The 24626-nt window shown below is 51.6% G+C and overlaps 1 protein-coding gene across 1 annotated transcript in view; it reads right to left on the reverse strand.

Moving 5' to 3' along the window:
• The window catches only part of EFHC2 (EF-hand domain containing 2), a 332355-nt gene that overhangs the window by 254791 nt on the left and 52938 nt on the right, over positions 1 to 24626 (reverse strand). The window contains exon 5 of the mRNA XM_085622956.1: positions 5270 to 5521. Coding sequence (XP_085479082.1) covers positions 5270 to 5521 — 252 coding nt within the window. The remainder of the gene's footprint in view (positions 1 to 5269; positions 5522 to 24626) is intronic.

Consider the following 24626-nt stretch of genomic DNA (forward strand, 5'->3'; position numbering starts at 1 on the left):
TTTGGAAAAGGAAGGCAGATGAATCGAAAGAATGGGGGTGTCCAAAGGGTCTTCCTCGATGTTAGTTTCTACAGGGGACCTGGATAAATAGTCTGCAAGGACGTTGTCCTTCCCCGGCAGGTATTCAATTCTGAAGCTAAATTTCTCCAGCCCCAAAACCCATTTGGCTATCCTGGGTGACTCACAGAGGGATTTCTTGGCTGAAAAAAGTGCGTTAGGGGTTTGTGGTCCGTGCGGACTGTAAATTTACTGCCCCACAGGAAAAACTTGAAATGGTTGATGGCCCAGTAGCAGGCCAATGCCTCCCTCTCAATTACGGAGTAATTCCGTTCAGGTGGACTTAAAGTACGGGAGGCGAAGGCAATGATGGTTTCTCCCCCCTCCCCTTTTTGAGATAGGGTGGCCCCAAGACCTTTGTTGGATGCATCCGTGCATAGGATGGTCCTCTTCCTATGGTCAACCGGTCCCAATGCACGTGAACCCACGATCTCTTTTTTCAGGGCATTTACAGAGTCAGAATGTATCTCTTCCCATTTGAATTCACTCTTTTTCTTTAACAGTTCCCGTAGGGACTCGCATTTTTCTGAAAACCTGGGTATGAACTTGGCCATATACTCCACCAACCCTAAAAAGGATTTGAGCTCCTCCTTGTTTGTGGGGAGAGGAGCGTTTTCCACTGCTTGAACTAAGCTCATTTTGGGTTTTATCCCTTCAAAGGAAAGATTGTGTCCCAGATAGTCTACCTCCATGACTTTGATCTTGCATTTTTCCTTTTTAACAGATAACCCTGCATTCGACAACCTGGAACATACTTTTCTGAAAATGATGTCATGCTCCTCCTCATGGGCACCATAGACTAGAACATCGTCTTGAAAACACATGCAGTTAGGGATGTCCTCCAATACCTTTTGCATCATTTTCTGGAAGACAGCAGCCGCCGATGCAAGGCCAAAAGGCATCCTTAGGAACATATAAGTGCCAAACGGTGTTGAAAATACAGTCAGAGGTCTAGACTCAGGGTGAAGGTCTACTTGGTAATATGGCATTGAAAGGTCTATGACTGAAAAGAACTTGGCTTTCCCCATGGTACTCAACATTTCATTGATGTTGGGAAGCGGAAACCGTTCGACCCAAATGTTTTCGTTGAGACTGCGTAAGTCAATGCAAAGGCGAATGCCCTGTCCATTGGCCTTAGACGCTATCACAATGGGGGACACCCACTCCGAAGCGTCGATGGGTAGAATAACACCTAACTGGCAGAGTTTGTCAAGTTCTTCTTTAAGAGGCTGTCTTAACAGTAAAGGAACTTGGCGAGTCTTATGTACCACAGGTTTCGCCCCCTGTCTGATCTTTATTTTATGCTGAAAGTGTTTCAAAATCCCCAGCTCATTAGAGAATAGGTGAGGGAATTCGTCACATAGGGGTGACTCCCCCGTGGCACCTTTGACTACGTTGACTTGTTCCTTACCATTAGGATCCAGAATTACACCCAGTTCTCTCTGGTGACGCCACCCAAGGAGGTTAGAACCCGAGCTGACAAGGTAGATCTTGCCCACCGTGGATCTCCCTTTGAAATTTATTTCGGTCTCCACCATGCCTACCAACGGAATAGGGTCTTTGGTATACCCCTGGGGTGTGATGTCAGGTTTAGAAATTTGCATACCTGGATCCCCTTTAATTTTCATGTAATCTTCCATGTTTAATAGGGTGAATGGAGAGCATGAGTCTGCGAACATTTCAATACATGTGTTGTTAATTGTAATGCTGCATTTTGGGTATTCGAAAGGGATACTACCACACGTACTTTTTACTTGGAATGTAAATCTAGGCTGCTCAACGTTGGTTTCATTGATGGCTTTGACTTGGGTGCTGTCACTGTCCCTGCACACCCTGGCTAAATGTCCTCTTCTGTTACACTTCTTACAGTGGGCATTGCGAGCTGTGCAATTGGGATTGTTGGCCAAGTGATTGCTGCTCCCACATCTGTAGCATTTGAGGTCCGAGTGATCTCTTTGAAACTTACTGGATGACTCACCCTTACTTCTGATTTTAGAGACATTCCTATTGGGAGATTCTACCTGAACTGCCGCAACCACTTCTTCTGACACTTTTATTTCTTTCATGCACTTTGCCGTATGTTCAATAGACTGGGCAATAGACACAGCTTCCTCCAACGACGGGTTTTTGGATAACAACTTCTCTTGGATTTTACTATTGCTTGTGCATCTGACTAATTGGTCACGTATCAAGGAGTCATTGAGATCCCCAAAATCACACCTTTGAGTAAGACCTCTCAAATTGGCAATGTAGTTTTTTACCGATTCATTCTTTCCTTGTGATCTACTGAAAAACTTATGATGTTCCAGAACTACATTTATTTTATCCCCAAAATGATTACTTAATTTTAGCATGGTAACCTCATACACATCAAGGTCCTCTTCTTCATCCAACTCCGGTTCTGGGAGAGTCTCATATACCTTGCGACCATGTACCCCCATGTTGTGTAGGAGAATATGCTGCTTCCGTAAGGCAGAAAATCTTTCCCCCCCCATGGCAATCAAATATGACTCAAACAGCTTTGTCCATTCCTTCCAATGGATATCAGGATCGCCACATTCATTGAGAAATGAGGGAGGTTGACATATTCCCGGGGTACCCATGGTGAAGGGAGAAAGAAATGACCCCCCAACTTGCAGGAAGAGGTGTAACTTGAGAGGAGTAGATTATCTGGTAAGGTGCCTGGAAGAAATATGAAGGTAGCCCCAGAGAATTCAATTCAGCTTACTAAGACCAGGAGCCTCCATAACATTGAAAGTATGGCTGCCAGTATCCAACCTTCAAATACCTGGCTATTTCCACAAAGCACTCAGCCCAAAAGTTCAGTTCCAAAGAAGCACAGTAATGCCTTACAGGGCTGGGGCAAAGTACTGTATGAGGTAACCGCCGAGTACCATCAACTAGTTGGCCCAGGAGGAGGAAGTCACTGAATGCCCAACCTGAGCAGTGGTTAACGTAAGGTAAAAAGTACCCGAGCAGGACTGGCAACCAGGTGGCCCAGAAAGGGAGAGGACTCTTCCGTCCCTATTACTACCGCTTCCAGACTGGAATTAACCCCATAAACGGAAGGAACTTGCTGGAACCACCACTTGACGTACCTCAGAACTCCAGTCATTCATCGGCTGCTGATCTCCAGGATGTCGCTGCCGTTCCTGCCATCCCCGGATACGAGCACAACGCCTGCAGCTTAATGAAACCTGACGAAACTTGCCAAGAGCGACAGGACCCAGCGGAACACTTCTGCTTTCCGCCCTCTTGTGGGCGTGTGGAGGCGCGTCGACAGTCAGTCCCCCGGAAGCTGAGGGAGCGCAGGAGTCCACCAGGGAACTGTCGCGGAAGAATGGCCAGAGGAAACCTGACGAAAACTTGCCGGGAGCGACAGGACCCAGCGGAACACTTCTGCTTCCCGCCCTCTTGTGGGCGTGTGGAGGCGCGTCGACCGTCAGTCCCCCGGAAGCTGAGGGAGTGCAGGAGTCCACCAGGGAACTGCCGCGGAAGAATGGCCAGATAAAGTGCCCCTCAGGAAGCTTGTAACGCTGCAGTGCCAGTAATCTACAGTTTGCCAGCCATCCAGAAGACGCCAAACAGCCACAGACCTCGCTGGTGAGGAGAATCCTGACTTGTGCCGTTTCACTCGAGCAGGAGCCCACGGAACACCAGCGATGCGCCTACAGTGGGCGGTAGAGGACTTGTGCCGTTTCACTCGAGCAGGAGCCCACGGCACACCAGCGATGCGCCTACAGTGGGCGGTAGAGGCGTGGACACTCGCGTCTACTATCAAGGAACCCTGCCATTCATTAGACGCCAACCAGCCACAGACTTCGTTGGTGCGGAGAGTACATCCACACGAAAGGAGTCGGGAACAGCCACAGCAACTTGCCAGAAGTCCGCTGACACCAGCAACGCCAGCCCGTAGACTGTCCCCCTTCAAAGTAGGGAACACAGCAGGCACACAGCTCGTCCCGCACCGCTTGAGAGCTACATGGAAAGGGGAGATGACTTGTCCTGCCCCCCTCACAGGGTCGTCGCCAGTGTAGTAATAAAAGTGACACAACCAGTAGAAGTGCAACTGTCACTTTATTCAAGCCATCCGCTCTCTGACATGAGCAGGTTGTCAACATTCTAAGGTGAGCTTCGAGAGATACCAAGGTAAGAGGGACGGAGGAGGTGGACGGAAGGTACCAAGGTGGGGAGAAAGAAGGGAAGATACAACACATACGTTATAGTTAGCTGGACATTTCACTCGTAAAAAACCAATGAAATTCCCCCGTTATAGTTAGTTCAGCTAACTATAACTCGCGCACCCGCAATCCACTGCTGATGACGTCACATATTACATCACTCATGACATGGTCAGTGACATCACTCATGACATCACTGATGACATCTCAAATGACATCACTGATGTCTGATGTCAGAATTGTTTGTAATGGACAGAGTAACGCGTTTCAATTATGTACCCTGGGATATAGATACAGATTTTCCTATTTAATTTTCACAAATATCTTATTTGAATATTTATATTACCTTCTGCTTCATATTCAATAGCAGAATTGCGGCAGAAAATATTTAATAATTCAAACAAATGCCTAATTCTGTGTGAATTTTTTGTTTCCATAGCCTTTCGTAATGCATAATTTCAAAATGTTTTCTTGGTGATAGGTACACTGCTATTTGGATGGTGCCTATATCCTTCTCACACCTCTTTTTCAAAACTTTTCTCATCGTACGTCACATCTGAACTTCTCACAAATCCACTTAACAATATTCTCCACTGTTTCAGCTTTTGATTTTATTTTCAGGTGTATAATCTCAAAATCTCAAAACCGACACACAATCTGAGAGAACTGATGTCAAGGAGCATGTGTTATGTGGGAAATTTTGAGTCTTCATTTCAATATATGGCGTCTGCTTACACCATTTTTGTTCTTAACAACAAGTATGATAGAAAAATAGTTTATTAATGCACATAAGCAGCAAAGAAACCAACCTATGTATTTCAGAGGGAACCCCATGCTTTTTTAGCTTGCATCCTTTTATTTTTACATTTTTTCCATTTAAAATATTACTTACCCCAAGATATTACGCAATCATCATTTTGCCCAAATCTGTCAGAATTTCAGATAATGCATGGTTTACTGAGTGATCACTGAGGCTGATTATAATGATGTTAGTCGGAATAATTAAGTTGCCCTATATTCCTCATACTCACCTTGGGTAGCTTCCCTCTATGAAGGAACACAGGAACTGCATCTCGGCCTGCATTTTTTGGTATTACTTCAAGGATTTCCACAGTATCGTCGGCCAAGTAGTAGTGCAAAATAAGCTCTCTTAGGTCACCATACATAGATGATGTATCATCCCATATGCAATAGAACCGCAAAACATGCCTGTCATGTTCCAAGAACTGCTTTAATGTGTCCATGCGCTCATAAGGACGCAAAGGTTGCATGGCATCTTGTTCCTAGACACAAACAAAGCAGAAGACATTAGTGACCTTAAATTTAGACATGAGTGCTAACAGTGGCAAAACTCTTAGGGTTATACATTCAGAATTTTTTTGCTAAAATGTAGAGTGAGCTAATGACTTATTGACAAGAGCTGCTAACACTGGGCAATTTCGAAAAGAGTGCTGTTAATACTGGGTAAAATATTACTGATATTTATATTCATAGAAGAGGAGTGCTAACTTTGGTAAATATTTTGCGAGGAGATCTCATGTTTGTGCCAAACAGCTACAGCTAGTTTGGCAGTAAATCCTACCTAGACAGTTTCCACTCAAACTTTACCAAGATCCAGTTAATGAAACAGCATATGGGCGGACTACCCACTTTGGACCATTGTCCCATATGACTGATAAAGAACACAAATATATAACATGAAGATGGTGCCATCAAGAACAATAAACCCTACTGCATGTTATCTACACTTGCCCTGCACTCCTTGCCAAGCGCAAGCTCTCTTGCATCTCCACTTCAACCATTTGGGAGAGCACAGTTGTAGACAATCCGTCACTGAGTGCTCTAATGGGCTTACCATCAGGCTCAATACTTAGACCATCAAATTTTAGGAAATAACTGTAATAAATACTCCTCTACAACAAAGTGGTTACTTATGAAAAAACATTAAGATAGGAGGCCTATGAGCAAGTGTATACTTTCTCTATCGATGAATCCTCCCTCTTGGTTGTTACGTGTAGTTTAACTTCAAGGGATTCCACATTGACATATGCAAACCCTGTTATGAATTTTATCAATTAATGCATACAACCATTGGAAATTGTAGAGTGTCTTTTATCTATTTTCTTAGCATCTATAATCACCGTTGGAGCACTGCCTCATCTGCACTATTTTGTTGATTGTTACACTTGATCGGAGTCAAAACATTACAGAACGCAAACTATATTAGTCCTGTGTTTTGTCTTCTTTGTAATTCATTTTGGTCCAATGCATAAGTCTGAGAAAGTCCGGGTTTCTTCTAAGACACATAAAAAGGCACCACTTTTGAATGAGTGCCATGGCACAATTGTTATATAAATAGATACCTACCCTGGTCCACAAAGGTAGCTAAGGTTGTCCTTGTTATTTAAACACTGCACTGTATCCCAAGCACTGGCATTTTGGCACTTTAAGACAAATTGAAGTTTTTAAGTAGGCTAAGCTTAAGTTAAGCTTTGCCTGTTGTTAGAATGGCATCTTCTGGTGTGTTTGCCCTGTCTTTTTGCTTTCTGACCTCCTGGTTTTGACAGTGTGTTGGACATAGTTTTTGCTGGATTAGTGTCTCTGTTCACTTTCTCTCTGCTGTTCAGTGTTAAAGTGCAAGTGTTCCTGCTGTAAATTGTAGTTATGGTTTGGTGTTTCCATAATTGGCTTTTTTGATTTACTACTAAGTTCCTAGTACAGTCAGTGTGTGTGTCCAGGGCCTGTAAATCAATTGCTACTAGTGGGCCAGCAGCACTGATTGTGCTACTCACACAAGTAGCCTTTGAAAAGGTTCTCAGACCTGCCACTTCAGTGTCTGCGTACAGTTTTGACAGCCATATCGACTGGCAAGTGCACCCACTTGCAAGGCCCTAACCTTCCCTTTCCTTACATGTAAGCATGCTACTAGTGGGCCAGCAGCACTGATTGTGCCACTCACACAAGTAGCATTTCAAAGGGTTCTCAGACCTGCCACTGCAGTGTCTGTGTGCGGTTTTGACTGCCATGTCAACTGGCAAGTGCACCCAGTTGCCAGGCCCTAACCTTCCCTTTCGTTATATGTAAGACATCTCTAGGGTAGGCCCAGATACCCCTATGGGTAGTGTGCAGTGTGTGTGAAAGGTAGGACATGTACTGGTGTGTGTTACATGACCTGATAATGAAATACTGTGCATATCGTTTTTCACTCTAGCAAGGCTATCTGTCTCATACGTTAACATGGGGGTTGCCTTGTAACACCTTACAAGCATAACTTTCCATTGGGACAAGGTAGAGAGCCAGAGTTTACACTCCCTGAACTCAGAATTTAAAAATACATATTTTAGTGAAGATGATTTTTATATTGTGTGTTTGAAAATACCACTTTTAGAAAGTGGGCATTTTCTTCCTTAACCATCCTGTGTACCTCTTCCATTTGTGTATTCACCATCTGGGTTCAGAGTGGAGGAGCTGAGGATGTGCATTCACAGTGGACAGACACAAAGCGGGGGTTGAGGTGGGTCCTGCCTTTCCTGGGTTACTCATAGCCATGTTGAATAGACCTGGCTGCATTTAGAGTAGTGGGAGGAGTTGTCACTTGCACCTGAATGGACTGTGGCTGTGTTAGACCTGTCGGCCCTTTGGCAGTTCCCTCCTCCTTTTATTATTTTTGTCCCTTGTCCCCTTCTCATTTTTTCTGTCTACCAAACTTTTTAGGTGCTAATGTAGAGGTTCTGGGCGCCTCACACTCACTACCTGAGGGAAAGGCGCAAGGTGCTCCTCTGAGGAAAATAGATGAGGTAGGTGAAATTCACAAAATGGTGGCTCCAACTGTCACCTCAGCACCTGGGCCATGACTGTCATGAGAGGTTCCGGAACCTTCCGGGCCCCTCTGGCAAGTCAGACCCAAGGTGATATATAGGGGTGACAGGAGGGCAGCCATTTTAGGTGAGAAGAGACTGCGTGGTAATCAGGAGTAAGGCGCCTGTGTGAGGAGGTGGTTGGACTTGGAAGGAAACGGACTGATCTACGGATCTGCACACATTCCCAATCCTAGTAACATCATCCCTAACCTTGCGACCGGTCCCTGAGCGCAGTCAGTGATCTGGTTGAGCAGCGTTACTGGGGTTCTCACAATTGGCCAGAATCCTCCAAGGAGTCCCTGGATTGCTGGCTGGGACCATTCCATCCCTCATACCTTCTTGGTTGAAGCGGAAGAAGTAGACTGGCCATGGCAATGACCCTTCATCCCTAATCAAGGAGGAGAGGTTCGCACCTGCAGCTAGAAGGGCCGTGACATTCTAGACAACTGCACCGGAGAGCTCCCGGCGGCGTCTAGTACAGCCCCCCCTCCCCCACTGCTTCCCGTTATACTACTTTGCCGAGTTTCTACCTGGAATGGACCCCGCCACCACCCAGTGATCGGCAGGTGGTCAGTTATCCACTGGGAGGGCTCGCTGATGTCCCGAGTGCTGAAGGGGTGAGGGGCTGGGTGCCAGCGACACCGCCGATCGTCTGAGGAGAGTTACGCCAGGAAGGAAGGGGGCGTGACTGACCCGGAGGCCGCCGTCCTCCGATCACGTGGAAAGGGGCTGAAGCGCCGCCCTTCCCTTTCCGTAAAGTTGAGGAGAATCGCACCCCCAGCCTGCTTCGGAAGGCGGTGAGCAGGCAACTTCCAGGTCCCCGGTTTGAATCGACACAGTGTCCGGCTGACAAGAGGCCGTAGAGGGGGAAAGCCGGTATCGTGGAGAGCGCTTGAGTGTGGATCATCTTCCCGGAGGGGAACTCCCATTAGGTTACTCCTCGGGGGTGGGGATTGGTGGGAATTACCTGATTCTCACCTCCGTGGGGAAGCGATCACTTCATCGGCGTGAGGCCCGACTCTCACAACATAAAGAGAAATCGACTCCAATTCCGGCTGGACTCCGGGAACAGAGGACACCGGGACTGAACAGTAAGCTGGGCAATGAGTGAGGAGGGAAGGGGGAAGAAAAAGAGAGTCCAGAGTAACACGTAGCTGAGTTCAGTCATTGTCCTGATTGACCCCTGTAATCTCTCACACGCAAAGTTCCCAAATAGACAAACAGAGACATCTATGCGAGTAACGCCTAGGTATTGTGGAAATGAAATGTTGGGAGTAATTGTAAACCTCCAGTTGCCAGGGTGATGGAAATGCCGATAATGTATGCCTTGTTAGCGAGTGATGAAATAAGTTGCTATAGTGCTTAGAGATCACCTGCTAAAGACCGAGAACAGAGTGAACCTCTCATATATTGCCAACTGTAGTAGTCCTAGAGTAGAGGACAACCTTAAGGTCCAGGAAGGGTAGTTAAGTGAGCCCGGTTCAGTAGAACGTTGTATAGACTGTGAACCATCTGATGTACCGGGGAATGTAAATGTTTTGAGAAGCGTGTCTAGGTGGAATTAAATTGACCCTCCAGAGGCATAGAGTTGGGGTTGGGCAACAATGGTGGGGTGAAGAAGAATGCTACATTGGGGGAACGAATATCAAACTAAATGTATTGAAATGTTTCATTCAGAGAAATGAGTTTGTTTTACCACAGTTAAAAAAAGAAAGGATAAAGACTACTGGTAATCTTTAACATTAAACAGTGTAGTGTCCTTTTTTTTAGTAGTGTTGCGCTAGATTGCGGACTGAGTAGGATGCAAGCATGAGACGCTATGTTGAGAGGTATGCCTGTTAACTTGAGCCAAGCTACCCCCCGGACCTAGGTCCAACAAGTTGGTGCTCAGCGGTGGGATTACTTATTCAGTGCTTGCATCCGCTTAGTGGCAGTTTAGCGTGCATCACCACCTACACTGGATTGTTTTGACTGGAGTTTTCTCCAGATTGTTTTTCTAATTGGAGGATTTTTGAAATTGTCCTGTGTATCTTTCCTTTCTTGGGAAAGTCCTCCAGAGTAAAGTTCTTGTTGACTGTGTTGGGGTCCCATCTGGTAGGATGGAATTCGAATTGGGTAGGCTGGAGGAGTATACAGTGGCCCAATTGAAGGAATTCTGCCAGGGACGGGAGGTATTCTTCAAGCAGGGGGCGAAGAAAACAGAGCTCCAAGCAAGCTTAAGAGCCTGGGTTATGGCCCACCCTAGCGGGAAACGGTAGGAAGAACCAGGACTAGACCTCCTAGAAGAACCGGAAGCCCTTCTTCCCCCTGGGAGCGGTAATATGGACGTTGGGTCCAGGGCTCCATCAAGGGTGGGAAGTAGCGCCTCAGGGGGGAGCTTGTCCTCTGCTGACCTAGCTGACCGAAGGGAAGAGAGGCAGCTTAGAATGGATCTGGCCCGGTTGGAAAAGGAGAGGGAGGAGAGGAGGTTCCTCCATGAGCTCCACTTAAAGGAGTTAGAGCTCAAAGCCCTTCAAATTGGAACCCCCAGCAGTCCTAATGGTGGCAGCATACCGAGAGAAGTCCCGAGAGAGTCCAGGCCCTACCTGCCCAAAGATGTAGTTGCTAGCTATGGCATAGGGGATGACATTGTAAAATGGCTGGCTGCCTATGAGGTTTCTTTAAGAGCCCATGGGGTCCCTGAAGCGCAGTGGGGGGGTGGCCTGTATAGGTATATGCCTCCGGTGGGGAGGGATGCCTTGTTAGCGCTAGAACAGCCAGACCAGACCAGGTACCCCGCCATGAAGGTAGCCCTAGTGAGGAAATTTGGGCTGACCCCTGAAAAATTCAGGCAGTGGTTTCGGGGCAGTCAGAAGTTGTCCACCCAGAATTGGGTGGACTTCTTGGACTATGCTAGGAAGGCCTTAGAGGGCTGGGTGCAGGGCAGTGATGTCAAGGACTATGAGGGACTGTACAATTTAATTTTAAAGGAGCACCTCCTCGAGAAAAGTTTTCCGGAGCTGCGTCAGCACCTGGTAGACAGCAAGCTAACTAATCCCAGGAAGCTTGCAGAGGAGGCGGATATCTGGGCGAGTACCCGGGTATCCTCAAAAGGGACTGGAGGGAATTTCCAAGGGGCTGGACAGGGCGCCCCCCAGAAGAAAGAGGGGGGAGACAAAAAGAGGTGGAGTGCAATTGAGAGGGAGGCTTTTGCGATGGTGTGGGCCCTGAAGAAGCTGCGGCCATACCTGTTTGGCTCGCACTTCCTGGTTCAGACCGACCACCGGCCCCTCAGGTGGCTGATGCAAATGAGGGGCGAGAATCCCAAGCTGTTGAGGTGGTCCATTTCCCTACAGGGGATGGACTTTAGGGTGGAGCATCGCCCAGGAGTGGACCACGCCAATGCCGACGGTCTCTCCAGGTATGTCCGCCTTAGTGAAGAGGACTCCCAAGGGGTTGGGTAGCTCTCCCCACTTTCAGCTGGGGGGGACGCGTGTTAGACCTGTCGGCCCTTTGGCAGTTCCCTCCTCCTTTTATTATTTTTGTCCCTTGTCCCCTTCTCATTTTTTCTGTCTACCAAACTTTTTAGGTGCTAATGTAGAGGTTCTGGGCGCCTCACCCTCACTACCTGAGGGAAAGGCGCAAGGTGCTCCTCTGAGGAAAATAGATGAGGTAGGTGAAATTCACAAAATGGTGGCTCCAACTGTCACCTCAGCACCTGGGCCATGACTGTCATGAGAGGTTCCGGAACCTTCCGGGCCCCTCTGGCAAGTCAGACCCAAGGTGATATATAGGGGTGACAGGAGGGCAGCCATTTTAGGTGAGAAGAGACTGCATGGTAATCAGGAGTAAGGCGCCTGTGTGAGGAGGTGGTTGGACTTGGAAGGAAACGGACTGATCTACGGATCTGCACACATTCCCAATCCTAGTGACATCATCCCTAACCTTGCGACCGGTCCCTGAGCGCAGTCAGTGATCTGGTTGAGCAGCATTACTGGGGTTCTCACAATTGGCCAGAATCCTCCAAGGAGTCCCCGGATTGCTGGCTGGGACCATTCCATCCCGCATACCTTCTTGGTTGAAGCGGAAGAAGTAGACTGGCCAAGACAATGACCCTTCATCCCTAATCAAGGAGGAGAGGTTCGCACCTGCAGCTAGAAGGGCCGTGACATTCTAGACAACTGCACCGGAGAGCTCCCGGCGGCGTCTAGTACAGCCCCCCCCTCCCCCACTGCTTCCCGTTATACTACTTTGCGGAGTTCCTACCTGGAATGGACCCTGCCACCACCCAGTGATCGGCAGGTGGTCAGTTATCCACTGGGAGGGCTCGCTGATGTCCCGAGTGCTGAAGGGGTGAGGGGCTGGGTGCCAGCGACACCACCGATCGTCTGAGGAGAGTTACGCCAGGAAGGAAGGGGGCGTGACTGACCCGGAGGCCGCTGTCCTCCGATCACATGGAAAGGGGCTGAAGCGCCGCCCTTCCCTTTCCGTAAAGTTGAGGAGAATCGCGCACCCAGCCTGCTTCGGAAGGCGGTGAGCAGGCAACTTCCAGGTCCCCGGTTTGAATCGACACAGTGTCCGGCTGACAAGAGGCCGTAGAGGGGGAAAGCCGGTATCGTGGAGAGCGCTTGAGTGTGGATCATCTTCCCGGAGGGGAACTCCCATTAGGTTACTCCTCGGGGGTGGGGATTGGTGGGAATTACCTGATTCTCACCTCCGTGGGGAAGCGATCACTTCATCGGCGTGAGGCCCGACTCTCACAACATAAAGAGAAATCGACTCCAATTCCGGCTGGACTCCGGGAACAGAGGACACCGGGACTGAACAGTAAGCTGGGCAATGAGTGAGGAGGGAAGGGGGAAGAAAAAGAGAGTCCAGAGTAACACGTAGCTGAGTTCAGTCATTGTCCTGATTGACCCCTGTAATCTCTCACACGCAAAGTTCCCAAATAGACAAACAGAGACATCTATGCGAGTAACGCCTAGGTATTGTGGAAATGAAATGTTGGGAGTAATTGTAAACCTCTAATTGCCAGGGTGATGGAAATGCCGATAATGTATGCCTTGTTAGCGAGTGATGAAATAAGTTGCTATAGTGCTTAGAGATCACCTGCTAAAGACCGAGAACAGAGTGAACCTCTCATATATTGCCAACTGTAGTAGTCCTAGAGTAGAGGACAACCTTAAGGTCCAGGAAGGGTAGTTAAGTGAGCCCGGTTCAGTAGAACGTTGTATAGACTGTGAACCATCTGATGTACCGGGGAATGTAAATGTTTTGAGAAGCGTGTCTAGGTGGAATTAAATTGACCCTCCAGAGGCATAGAGTTGGGGTTGGGCAACAATGGTGGGGTGAAGAAGAATGCTACATTGGGGGAACGAATATCAAACTAAATGTATTGAAATGTTTCATTCAGAGAAATGAGTTTGTTTTACCACAGTTAAAAAAAGAAAGGATAAAGACTACTGGTAATCTTTAACATTAAACAGTGTAGTGTCCTTTTTTTTAGTAGTGTTGCGCTAGATTGCGGACTGAGTAGGATGCAAGCACGAGACGCTATGTTGAGAGGTATGCCTGTTAACTTGAGCCAAGCTACCCCCCGGACCTAGGTCCAAAAGGCAGCCTCCACGAAGCTGTCTCCACTTCCTGTAGAGAACCTGGCCTGAGCCAGGCAGAACTGGTTTATGTGTGTCAGAGGAACTCAGTTTGTACCCACTTCCAAGAAAATGTGGTGTATATATTTTGGGGCCCTGACCCCAGAATTTTAGAACTCTTTGGGATCAAGAAACCTGCCTAGAGGAAGAGTTGGAGAAGCTGCTGTTAGGAGAGACCACCACTTTGCTGTGTGCTTTGCTGTGTTGGCCTGCATTGACTGATTCTGTCTTGGGCAGTGAAAGGACTCGACTTTCTACAAACTTCTTGTTGGAGGGAGGACCACCGGGGAGTCAGGGGACCCACTCCGGGGCACCTTCCTACCGCAAAGTTATAGCCGAGCGCCGCTGAGAAGCCTCCTAAGAGAGGTCTTTCTCCTATGATCGCACTAGGCCCAGTAACACCACCACACAGGACTCCGTATCAGTTGCTTGTCTAGGTGCTTTATCGATAGTAGTACATTCGAAATATTTACAGGGGGATCGAGAGATCCAGAAAGAGTCTCAATGTCTTTGTAGGGACAGGGTAGCGGGACAGTCTTAGTACCAGCCTGGTACGGGGAAGCTCTGCGCCAGACCTTGCGTTAGGCCGAAGGCGGCTCCGGGGACCGGAGCAGCAGGTGCTGGTCTCTAAGCAGCTCGGACGTGGAGAGCCGCGACGGGGTCTGCAGGGCTCGGGTGGTAGTTCCGCTTGGGTCGAGCCGCGACACAGTCAGCAGGGCTCCGGTGGTAGGTCCGCTTCGGTCGAGCCGCGACGAGGTCAGCTGGGCTCTGATGGCAAGTTCAACAAGGTTGGGCCGCGACAGCGTCAGCAGGGCCCCAAGGGTTCGTGAAGGTCTTTAAGCACGGTGGAGCCGCGACGTAGTCAGCAGGGCTCAGAGCGTGGTTCCAGGATGAGTCTTTTTCCGTAGGGTCAGCCGCGATCCGATCAGCAGGGCTCTTGACTCCGGGATCCAACTGCTGTCCTGTTGCCGGGTCGCCCCAGATATAGGTCTGGAGCCCTTTGATGTCCGGACCCTTGCGCCCGGGAGGGCGGGGAGGCCGGGTCGGGAGCGGCCATATGCTCAGCAGGAGAGGCGCCAGGCCCAGGAGAGCTGTGGGGCGACCGCACCTAGGTGTGGGAGGATGGTTGGGGGTCCCATCGATACTGCCCTCCGCCGGGAGTGGGGAAGTGTTCACGTGGTACCCCCTGGCCAGTTGTTGGCACCTTGATGTCGGGGCTTGCTGGGGCCGAGGCCGGGTTGAGCGGGGTCACGTAGGCTGGTGCGCAGAGTCACGTATAATCCAAAATGGAGGAGCCCCGAGGTGCAGGGGACCTCGTGCGACTTGGCGAGGGGGAACAGGACCATGCCACGAGGCCGGCTCCAACAAGCGTCCCCCCCAGCTGAAGGCAGGGAGAGTCACCCATCTGCTTGGGGGTTCTCCTCGCCGAGGCGGAAGAATCTGGATAGGCCGACGGCATTGGCGTGGTCGTTGCCGGGCCGGTGCTCTACGGTGAAGTCCATCCCTTGCAGCGAGATGGACCATCGCAACAATTTGGGGTTCTCACCCCGCATCTGCATTAGCCACCGCAGGGGCCGGTGGTCAGTCTGGACTCGGAAGTGGGTGCCGAAAAGGTAGGGCCGGAGCTTTTTGAGAGCCCATACCACGGCGAAGGCCTCCCGCTCGATGGTGCTCCACCTCTGTTCTCGGGGCAGCAGTCGGCGGCTGATGAAGGCCACAGGTCTGTCGAGGCCCTCGGTGTCCATCTGGGAGAGGACCGCCCCAACCCCGTACTCCGAGGCATCTGTCTGAACCACGAATTCCTTGCCGTAGTCAGGGGCCTGTAGCACAGGGGCAGCGCACATTGCCGCCTTGAGGGTTTTCAAAAGCGGTCTGACAGCGGGGTGTCCAGTGCACCATCTTGGGCTGGTTTTTGGAAGTGAGCTCTGTGAGGGGGCCCACAATACTGCCATAGTCTTTGATAAATCGCCGGTAGTAGCCTGTGAGGCCTAAGAAGGCCCGGACAGCTGTTTGGGTGGCGGGGGGCTCCCACGCCTGGATGGCATCGACCTTCAACTGGAGGAGCGCCACCTGGCCACTCCCCACCTGATGGCCCAGATAGGTCACTGATCCTTGACCGATCTGGCACTTGCTGGCCTTAATCGTGAGCCCGGCCCTTTGGAGAGCGGCCAGGACTTCTCTGAGGTGTCCTAGGTGCGCGGCCCAGTGGTTGCTGAAGACTGCAATGTCGTCTAAGTAGGCCGCGCTGAAGGCTTCTAGTCCGGCCAGGACCTTGTTCACCAGTCTCTGGAAGGTCGCTGGGGCGTTCATCACCCGAAAGTGGTAGTGCCCATCGGGGGTGGAGGAGGCGGATCGTTCCTGGGCGCCGGGGGTGAGAGCCTGATCTGCCAGTACCCAGCGGTGAGATCAAAAGTGCTTAGGTAGCGGGCGGCCCCTAAGCGGTCGATCAGCTCGTCTGCCCGTGGCAGGGGGTGGGCATCGGTCTTGGTGACTGCGTTTAGGCCCCTGTAGTCCACACAAAATCTGAGTTCCGGGGGGGTGCCGGGTGCGGCGGCCTTCGGCACCAAGACCACAAGGCTGGCCCACGGGCTGTCGGATGGCTCGATGACTCCGAGGGCGAGCATCTTGGAGACCTCCGTTTGTATGCAGGCTCGGACCCGGTCGGGCACTCAGTAGGCACGGTGTCGCACAGGGGGGCTGTCCCCGGTATCCACGTTGTGGACGCACCAGGGGGTCACCCCAGGCGTGAGAGAGAAGAGGGCAGCGAAGGATTGCAGCAGCTGCCGGCAGTCATGGCGCTGTTCTGGGGTCAGGGCGGTGGAGAGTTTGACGCCCTCCAGGGAGCCGTCTTGGTCCGAGGACCCCAGGGGGTCGGGTAGGGGCTCGGAGTCGCTTTCGCCCCCATCGTCGGTAGCCAGCAGCAGGCTTAGTTCAGTTCGGGCAAAGTGGGGCTTGAGCCGGTTGGCGTGTAGGACCCGGAGGGGGTTCCTTGGGGACTCCATGTCGACCAAGTAGGTGACGGGGCTCTTCTTCTCAACCACCTTGAAGGGCCCGGTCCATCGGTCCTGAAGGGCGCAGGGGTCCACGGGCGACATGACCCAGACTTGCTGGCCCGGCTCGAACTTGATGGTCGAGGCATTTTCGTCATACCAGCGTTTCATGTCTTCTTGGCTGGCTTCGAGGTTGGCTTCCGCCAGGGCCCGGAACTTCCGAGTCTGGTTCCGCAGGGTCAAGAGGTACCTGTAGACGTCGGGGGGGGCATCTTGGATGCTCGCCTCCCAGCCCTCTTTGACCAGGCTGAGGGGCCCTCGGACGGGGTGCCCATACAACAGTTCGAAGGGGCTGAAGCCCAGGGATTTCTGTGGAACCTCTCGATAGGCGAACAGGAGGCATGGCAGCAGGACGTCCCATCTCCTCCTCAGGGGCTCTTCCAGGCCCTTGATCATTCCTTTCAAGGTTCTGTTGAACTGCTCGACCAGTCCGTTCCCCTGGGGGTGGTAAGGGGTGGTGAACTTGTAGGTGACCCCACATTGTTGCCAGAGGGATCTCATGTATTTCGAGATGAAGTTCGTACCCCTGTCGCTCACCACTTCTCGGGGGAACCCCACCCTGGAGAAGATGCCCATCAGGGCCCGGCCCACCACTGGAGCTGTCACAGTTCGGAGGGGGATGGCCTCTGGGTATCGGGTGGCGTGGTCGACCAGTACCAGGATGAAGCGGTGGCCCAGGGCGGTTCGGGGGTCGAGGGGCCCCACGATGTCGATCCCTACCCGTTCGAACGGGGTGTGGACGGCTGGAAATGGTTGGAGGGGGGCCTTGACTCGACCCCCAGTCTTCCCGCTGGCTTGGCAGGTCTGGCAGGACCGGCAGTGGTGGTCCACGTCTCTCCGCATTCGGGGCCAATAAAAATGGGTCACCAAGCGGCTGTAGGTCTTGTCTCGCCCGAGGTGTCCGGCGAGGGGTACGTCATGCGCCAGGTTCAGGAGGAACTCTCTGAATCGGAGGGGAACCACCAACACACGGCTGGCTCCTAGTTCGGCGACTTTCTGTTCGCTATATAACAAGTCATTGTCCCAATAGATCCAGTGGGTTCCCGTGGGGTCCCCCGTGGCCTGGGCGGCCGCTTGCTGTCGGGCCCCCTCGAGGGACGGGCAGGCCTTCTGTTCTTGTTGGAACTGTTCGCGGGTGGGGCCCCCGTCGTGGCGCCACTGGGCCAGCTCGGGGATCTCGCTGAGGGAGGCGGCCTCGTCGGGGGAAAGTTCGGATGGCCCGGCCTCATCGTCAGGCTCCTCCGTGCCGGAGGAGGGTGGCAGTTCTGGACCCGCAGGCTCGACGGGGGCCGCTGCAGCGGCTGGTTGGGCGGTCATGGACCGGGTGGTGGCGCAGGCCCATTCGGGCAGCCCTAGCATCCCCAGATGCTCTCGGCGCTCCACCTGGGCCCAGGGGGGAGCTCTCCAGGTCGTTCCCCAGGAGGCAGTCCACTGGAGCGTCGTCGCGGACAGTTACTTTCAGGGTGCCTGATACTCCTCCCCACTCGAAGGGGATCCGGGCCATCCGGCACAGGCTTTCGGTGTTGTCCGCGGTCCGGACCGGGCATAAGACATGCGGCAGGATCTGTTCGGGGGTCACCAGGTGGCAGCGGACAGCGGTCACACTGGCCCCAGTGTCACGGAGGGCTTCGGCCCGTTGCCCATTGATGGTGACCCACTGCTGGTACTTCTGGGTGTTGCTCGGGATGGGGGCTCGGGGCACCATTTCTCGGGTGCCCAGGCATACGAGTGACATGGCAGCTGGTTCCCACTCAGGGGACCCGACGTCGCGGTTTTCCTCCTCTTCTTCTCCTTCCCCCAGGGCTGCGGCGGCTATTTGTCGGGGAGGGGGCCCAGCGGTCCCGTTTCATCGGTTCACGGGGCAGGCCGGGTCGCTCGCATAGTGGCCTGTCTGTTGGCAGCCGAAGCAGGTCACTGTTGGTCGGGGTCCAGGCCTGGCGATGGGGGTCCCCCTACGGACCAGGGTCGGGGACGTGTGGTTGGCGGCTTGGCCTCGTGGCGGGCTTCGGGGCGGCCCGGCCGGGAATTCTCGACTGCGGTGGGACCCTCCTCCTCCGCCCCGCTGGCGAGGAGGTCCCGTGGTACTCCGTTGGTAGTCCCCCACGGGGTTCCGGGGGACCCGGGTGTTGACCCATCGGTCGGCTTCGGTGGCGAGCTTCCGGGGCTCGGTCAGCTTGCTGTCAAGGAGGTGTTGCCTTAGTTCGACAAAGCAGTTGTTGGCGAGGTGCTCCCAGACAATGAAGTCGAACAGTTCGTTGTACGAGGTGACCTTGCTCCCTCTTATCCACCCTTCAAAGGCTCTGCTGAAGAAGTCCACGTATTCGACCCATGTGGTACCGGGGAGCTTCTTGCAGTCCCGGAAGCGCTGCCGGTACATCTCGGCTGATAGTCCGTAGCGGGTGAGTAGGGCCTCTTTCATGTGGTCGTACGAGGTCATCACCGCGTCGGGGAGTTGCAGCAGGGTATCCCGGCCCTCGCTGAGGAACCTCCCCCATAGGCCGGCACCACAATCCTTCCGGGGTACCCGATGGGAGGTCATGGCTACCTCGTATGCTCGGAACCATTGCTGGATGTCGTCGTTTTTATAGTACTCCTTGACGACATCCTTGGGGATATGAACTTTTGGCTCGGTTAGTGGCAGGGCGTCCCGGGATCCGGGGGTGCTGGTCTCCCCCGTTTTGGATTTCAGTTCGAGTTCCTTGAGGCCCCTCTCGTGCTCGAGGGTTTGCCGTTTCTCTTCTAGTTCTCGATGCCGTTTCTTTTCTTCGATTTCCTCCTGCAGCCGTAGTTGCCCCAAGGCCAACTTTTTCTCCGCCAGCAGGAGTTCACCGTCCAGCCGGAGTCGTGCGAGTTCCAATTCGTGTGTCCGGACCCTCTCCCGTTCTCGTATTTCTTCGTGGGGTAGGCCGGCTTCCGGGATGCTTCGTCCCCCATCTGCCGGGGTCATGGTCGGCGGCCGGTTTTCGTCCCGGGCCGAGGTCCCTTCGCCTTGGGGTGGAGTGGCCTCGGATTCTGCCCAGGCTTTTAGGGCTTTCTGCATTTCTTCCTTGGTGCCCAATCCTGTGGTTGGGACCCCTTTGTCCTTGCAGAATTGTTTCAATTCTTTGTGGGTGTATTCTTCCAAACTTTCTTGCTGGAAGGTTGCGGCCACGGTTGTTTCTTGGCTGCTCATGGTTCTCTTTCTTTTTCCGTCTGGTTAGGCAGCGGGTGCGTTACTTGCCTGTACGATTGCGTCTGGCTCGGATCCCACCACTGCCACCAAATGTTGGAGGGAGGACCACCGGGGAGTCAGGGGACCCATTCCGGGGCACCTTCCTACCGCAAAGTTATAGCCGAGCGCCGCTGAGAAGCCTCCTAAGAGAGGTATTTCTCCTATGATCGCACTAGGCCCAGTAACACCACCACACAGGACTCCGTATCAGTTACTTGTCTAGGTGCTTTATCGATAGTAGTACATTCGAAATATTTACAGGGGGATCGAGAGATCCAGAAAGAGTCTCAATGTCTTTGTAGGGACAGGGTAGCGGGACAGTCTTAGTACCAGCCTGGTACGGGGAAGCTCTGCGCCAGACCTTGCGTTAGGCCGAAGGCGGCTCCGGGGACCGGAGCAGCAGGTGCTGGTCTCTAAGCAGCTCGGACGTGGAGAGCCGCGACGGGGTCTGCAGGGCTCGGGTGGTAGTTCCGCTTGGGTCGAGCCGCGACACAGTCAGCAGGGCTCCGGTGGTAGGTCCGCTTCGGTCGAGCCGCGACGAGGTCAGCTGGGCTCTGATGGCAAGTTCAACAAGGTTGGGCCGCGACAGCGTCAGCAGGGCCCCAAGGGTTCGTGAAGGTCTTTAAGCACGGTGGAGCGGCGACGTAGTCAGCAGGGCTCAGAGCGTGGTTCCAGGATGAGTCTTTTTCCGTAGGGTCAGCCGCGATCCGATCAGCAGGGCTCTTGACTCCGGGATACAACTGCTGTCCTGTTGCCGGGTCGCCCCAGATATAGGTCTGGAGCCCTTTGATGTCCGGACCCTTGCGCCCGGGGGGGCGGGGAGGCCGGGTCGGGAGCGGCCATATGCTCAGCAGGAGAGGCGCCAGGCCCAGGAGAGCTGTGGGGCAACCGCACCTAGGTGTGGGAGGACGGTTGGGGGTCCCATCGATACTGCCCTCCGCCGGGAGTGGGGAAGTGTTCACGTGGTACCCCCTGGCCAGTTGTTGGCGCCTTGATGTCGAGGCTTGCTGGGGCCGAGGCCGGGTTGAGCGGGGTCACGTAGGCCGGTGCGCAGAGTCATGTATAATCCAAAATGGAGGAGCCCCGAGGTGCAGGGGACCTCGTGCGGCTTGGCGAGGGGGAACAGGACCACGCCACGAGGCCGGCTCCAACACTTCTTTTTCTGAGTATCTCCAAGCCTTGGGCTTGAGGTAGAGCTTGCCCCCTGTTCAAGAAGTCTCAGGAACAGCAAAGACTTCACCTTCCTCTCTGTACCTGCATCTGCAACTGTGTGTTTCAGCTACCACAGAGGGAAAAGTAAACTGATGCTGTGAATGGCGACGCTGCCGGCTCCGTGACCTGACGGCACCGCAAAGGGAACTGCCGCACTTCACACTGCAACCCTGGTCTCACCGATGATGCCGTCTGGTGCCACCGCCAGGCCACTGCTTGCACTCGCGACCTGTGGGCACCGCACTCCGCACGGTCACTCTGGTCTCACCGACGATGATGCTGCAAGCCGACATCGACGCCGCTGCGTGCACCATGGTTTGAGTGTACCCCTTGTAAGTTAAAGGATGCACTGCCCCGTCCCACACCACAGCCTTGGCCCACCGACACCGGTGCCATCGACTCCAGTTCATCAGCCAACAATGATGCCTCTGCCTGCACCGTGACCTGCCAGCACCGCGACGAGCACCATCCCACTTCACGCCTCAGCCCTGGTCTCACCAATGCCGCTCGACAACCATCACCGAGCCGCTGCCTGCACCGCAACCTGAGGGCACCGCATGGCACACTGCTCCACTTTACACTTAAGCCCTGATGCCAGCAGATGCCGGGGCTCCTGACTTCAACCAGGCAGAGTTCGATCTGAAACGCCTGTGACTTCAGGGGCCCAACGGCTCCTGCACCGCCCTCCGGGAACGACGTGTGCAGACGCCGGTCCACGATGTTCTGCATTTCCAAGGTACTGTTTGGAGGTCTTCCAGAAAACTTAGCTGGCTGGTGATGCCACGCTTGGCCAAAACTGTTTGATTTGTTTGTTCACAACACCGTGATAGCCACAGACAGAGCTATCGACTTCAAGGAGCTGTTTTAGAGTCCACTTCTGCTTTTTGATATTTTTGAATAGCTGTCTGTTGGGTTACCATCATTTCGGTCTCCTTTTTCACAGATAAATATTGACTACTTTTCTAAAACTGGTGTAGTGTCCTTTTGTAGTGTTTTCACTGTATTACTGTGTGTTATGTGCAATGCTTTACACATTGCCTTTGAGATAAGCCTGACTGCTCGGGCCAAGCTACCAAGGGGGTGAGCAGGGGTTATTTTGGAAGTGTATCCCCCTTATCCTGACAAGAAGGAAGGGTCCCTACTTGGTCAAGTTGCAAGTTGTTAACTTATATTACGCATTTATGTGTGTTGTTTTGCAAAGGTTTTAATTAACCATGCAATAAAATATACTTAATATTTTATCATTTTGATATTTGGCAACTGTATTGCTTGAATAGCCTTCAAAGAAGATGGGTGCTAACATTTTTCTTCTTTTCTTTAGTACCAATATATTTACTGTAACTGTAACACCAAAGCACCTCTCGCCTCCAAACAATCAAGACTTTGCTGACCCTCTTTCATCAGTCAATTACCTCTATTATCAAAGTTAAAACCCACAAGGTCACTTTTGAGCAAAGAATTACTCTTAACTTCCAAAAGGTGCGATCAACACATTTATCACTATTCTACTTCCTCTGACATAGCCTTCTTTTATAACCTTCACCAGCCCTTCCCCTCGAGGACTGTCCATACTAGTGGGAACTCTTACAAATACTAGAAAAGACCAACCCAACTCTTACCTTAGACTGGCAAAACATCAAATCACCCATCTCAAAGTGGTTCAAAGAGTCTCACTCCCCAAACTTTAATTCAATATACAGGCTCATTCATTTAATGCTATTTGTTTTCAGTGTAGCGCCTGCACTGTGAGTTGGTAACTTCCGAGGACTCTGGTAGTTTGGAACAGGGGAAGGGTAATGGAAGAGCATAGATATAGGATTTATTGAAAGTTGAGTTCATATCCTTGGAGGAAGAGTTGAGTCCTGAATTACTCTTGCTCTTAACAGAAATAAATCTACAACTGCTTTCAGTGTGCTAAACTATCTGCAAACGATTTGAGAATGCCCACAAACTTATAGATTTGTGGACATTAACCACTTTTAAAAGGTGTCCCCAACCTGGAACATCCACATTTCTCATTAGAAAGCAGATTGTTTCACATATAAAATTACACAACACTGGTATAATTGTGTGTATTGGTAAACCAATTTACAATTGGAAATTCATTAGTGAATTGCAAAGTTGTACTAGTACTGATAAATACAGCAGTTAGAGGAAATAAGAATCATATGGGTGTTCAAGTGAACACCCTTATGGGGAGAGAGGATGTAGCCTTACGGTTAGAGTGGTCGACCTAGAAGCTGGGGAACCAGGTTCGAGTCTCTGCAACGATGCTCAACATCCTGTGATTCTGGGCAAATCACTTAATCTCCCTGTGCCTAACAAAAATGAATGTGTACCGAAACTGGTGTTCATGTAAAGCACTCTGATACCTGATATCTTCAGGTCTAGTTCTTGCTATATAGAACAAGTTACTTACCTTTGGTAACGCTTTTTCTGGTGGATACAGTATCTGCCTGTGGATTCCTCACCTTGTGAATATCCCCTGCGCCAGCAACATTCGGAAACTTTTGTAGCAGTCCACGCCGATGGGGTCGAAGATGACGTCACAGAGGCACGGCTCCGCTCGCGACTCCACTGACGTCACCGGCTCCATAAGAAGACCTCGTCGGCGTGATGACGTCAGTTCCGCCCCTTTTTTCCGTGCCTTCGAGGCACACGGACGGACTGACAGCAATATGTACATAAACAGCATACACAGTACACAATATGCATATCAACACACACAGTGTGGAAAAGAAACATCAAAGCACTAGAAATAACCCAATGTCCTTGACAGTCATAAATACATTTGAAAACATCAATAGAATTACCGTCATAGAGTCACTGGAATAGAAGGATGGACAACGGGGAGGCGGGTGGGTCAGTGAGGAATCCACAGGCAGATACTTAGGCTTTCCTGTTTTCAGTTTCTATTTTTGGTATATTCTGGTGGGTTTTTTTCAGTGTTTTCCAGTGATTTCAATACCTTAAAAAATCAGTGCTTTTCAGTGGTTACTCATTTTCGCGCCATAAAAAACAGAAGAAAGAGTGTTTTACCGGGTTTTATGGAATGCTTCACTTTTATTTTTGCTCGCTTTCTTCACTGATGCATGGTATATAGACAGTGTACCTCTGGTTTATGCTCTAATAATCAGTATATGCGTGCCAGTGCCATGAACAGGAACATGTGGTTTTGATATATAGTAATAAAGACGTGCCATGTCATCCCCATATAAGAACTAGTAGTAACATTAATACTAGGCACTTAGCAAAACCGTTTTTGAAAAGTCGCATCCTACCAACGTACAAGAAATGATTTCTAAAATATGTGCTTACTCCAAATGTGAGGTTATCTGGCCAGCGTGGGAGCAAGGCATGGCTGGCCCAGGAAGCGGTGTCATGAGCCCCAAAGCAGGGGGTGCTGGAGGAATGGGGCTACGAGT

Source organism: Triturus cristatus, chromosome 8, assembly GCF_964204655.1.
Source record: "Triturus cristatus chromosome 8, aTriCri1.1, whole genome shotgun sequence".
NCBI lineage: Eukaryota > Metazoa > Chordata > Amphibia > Caudata > Salamandridae > Triturus > Triturus cristatus.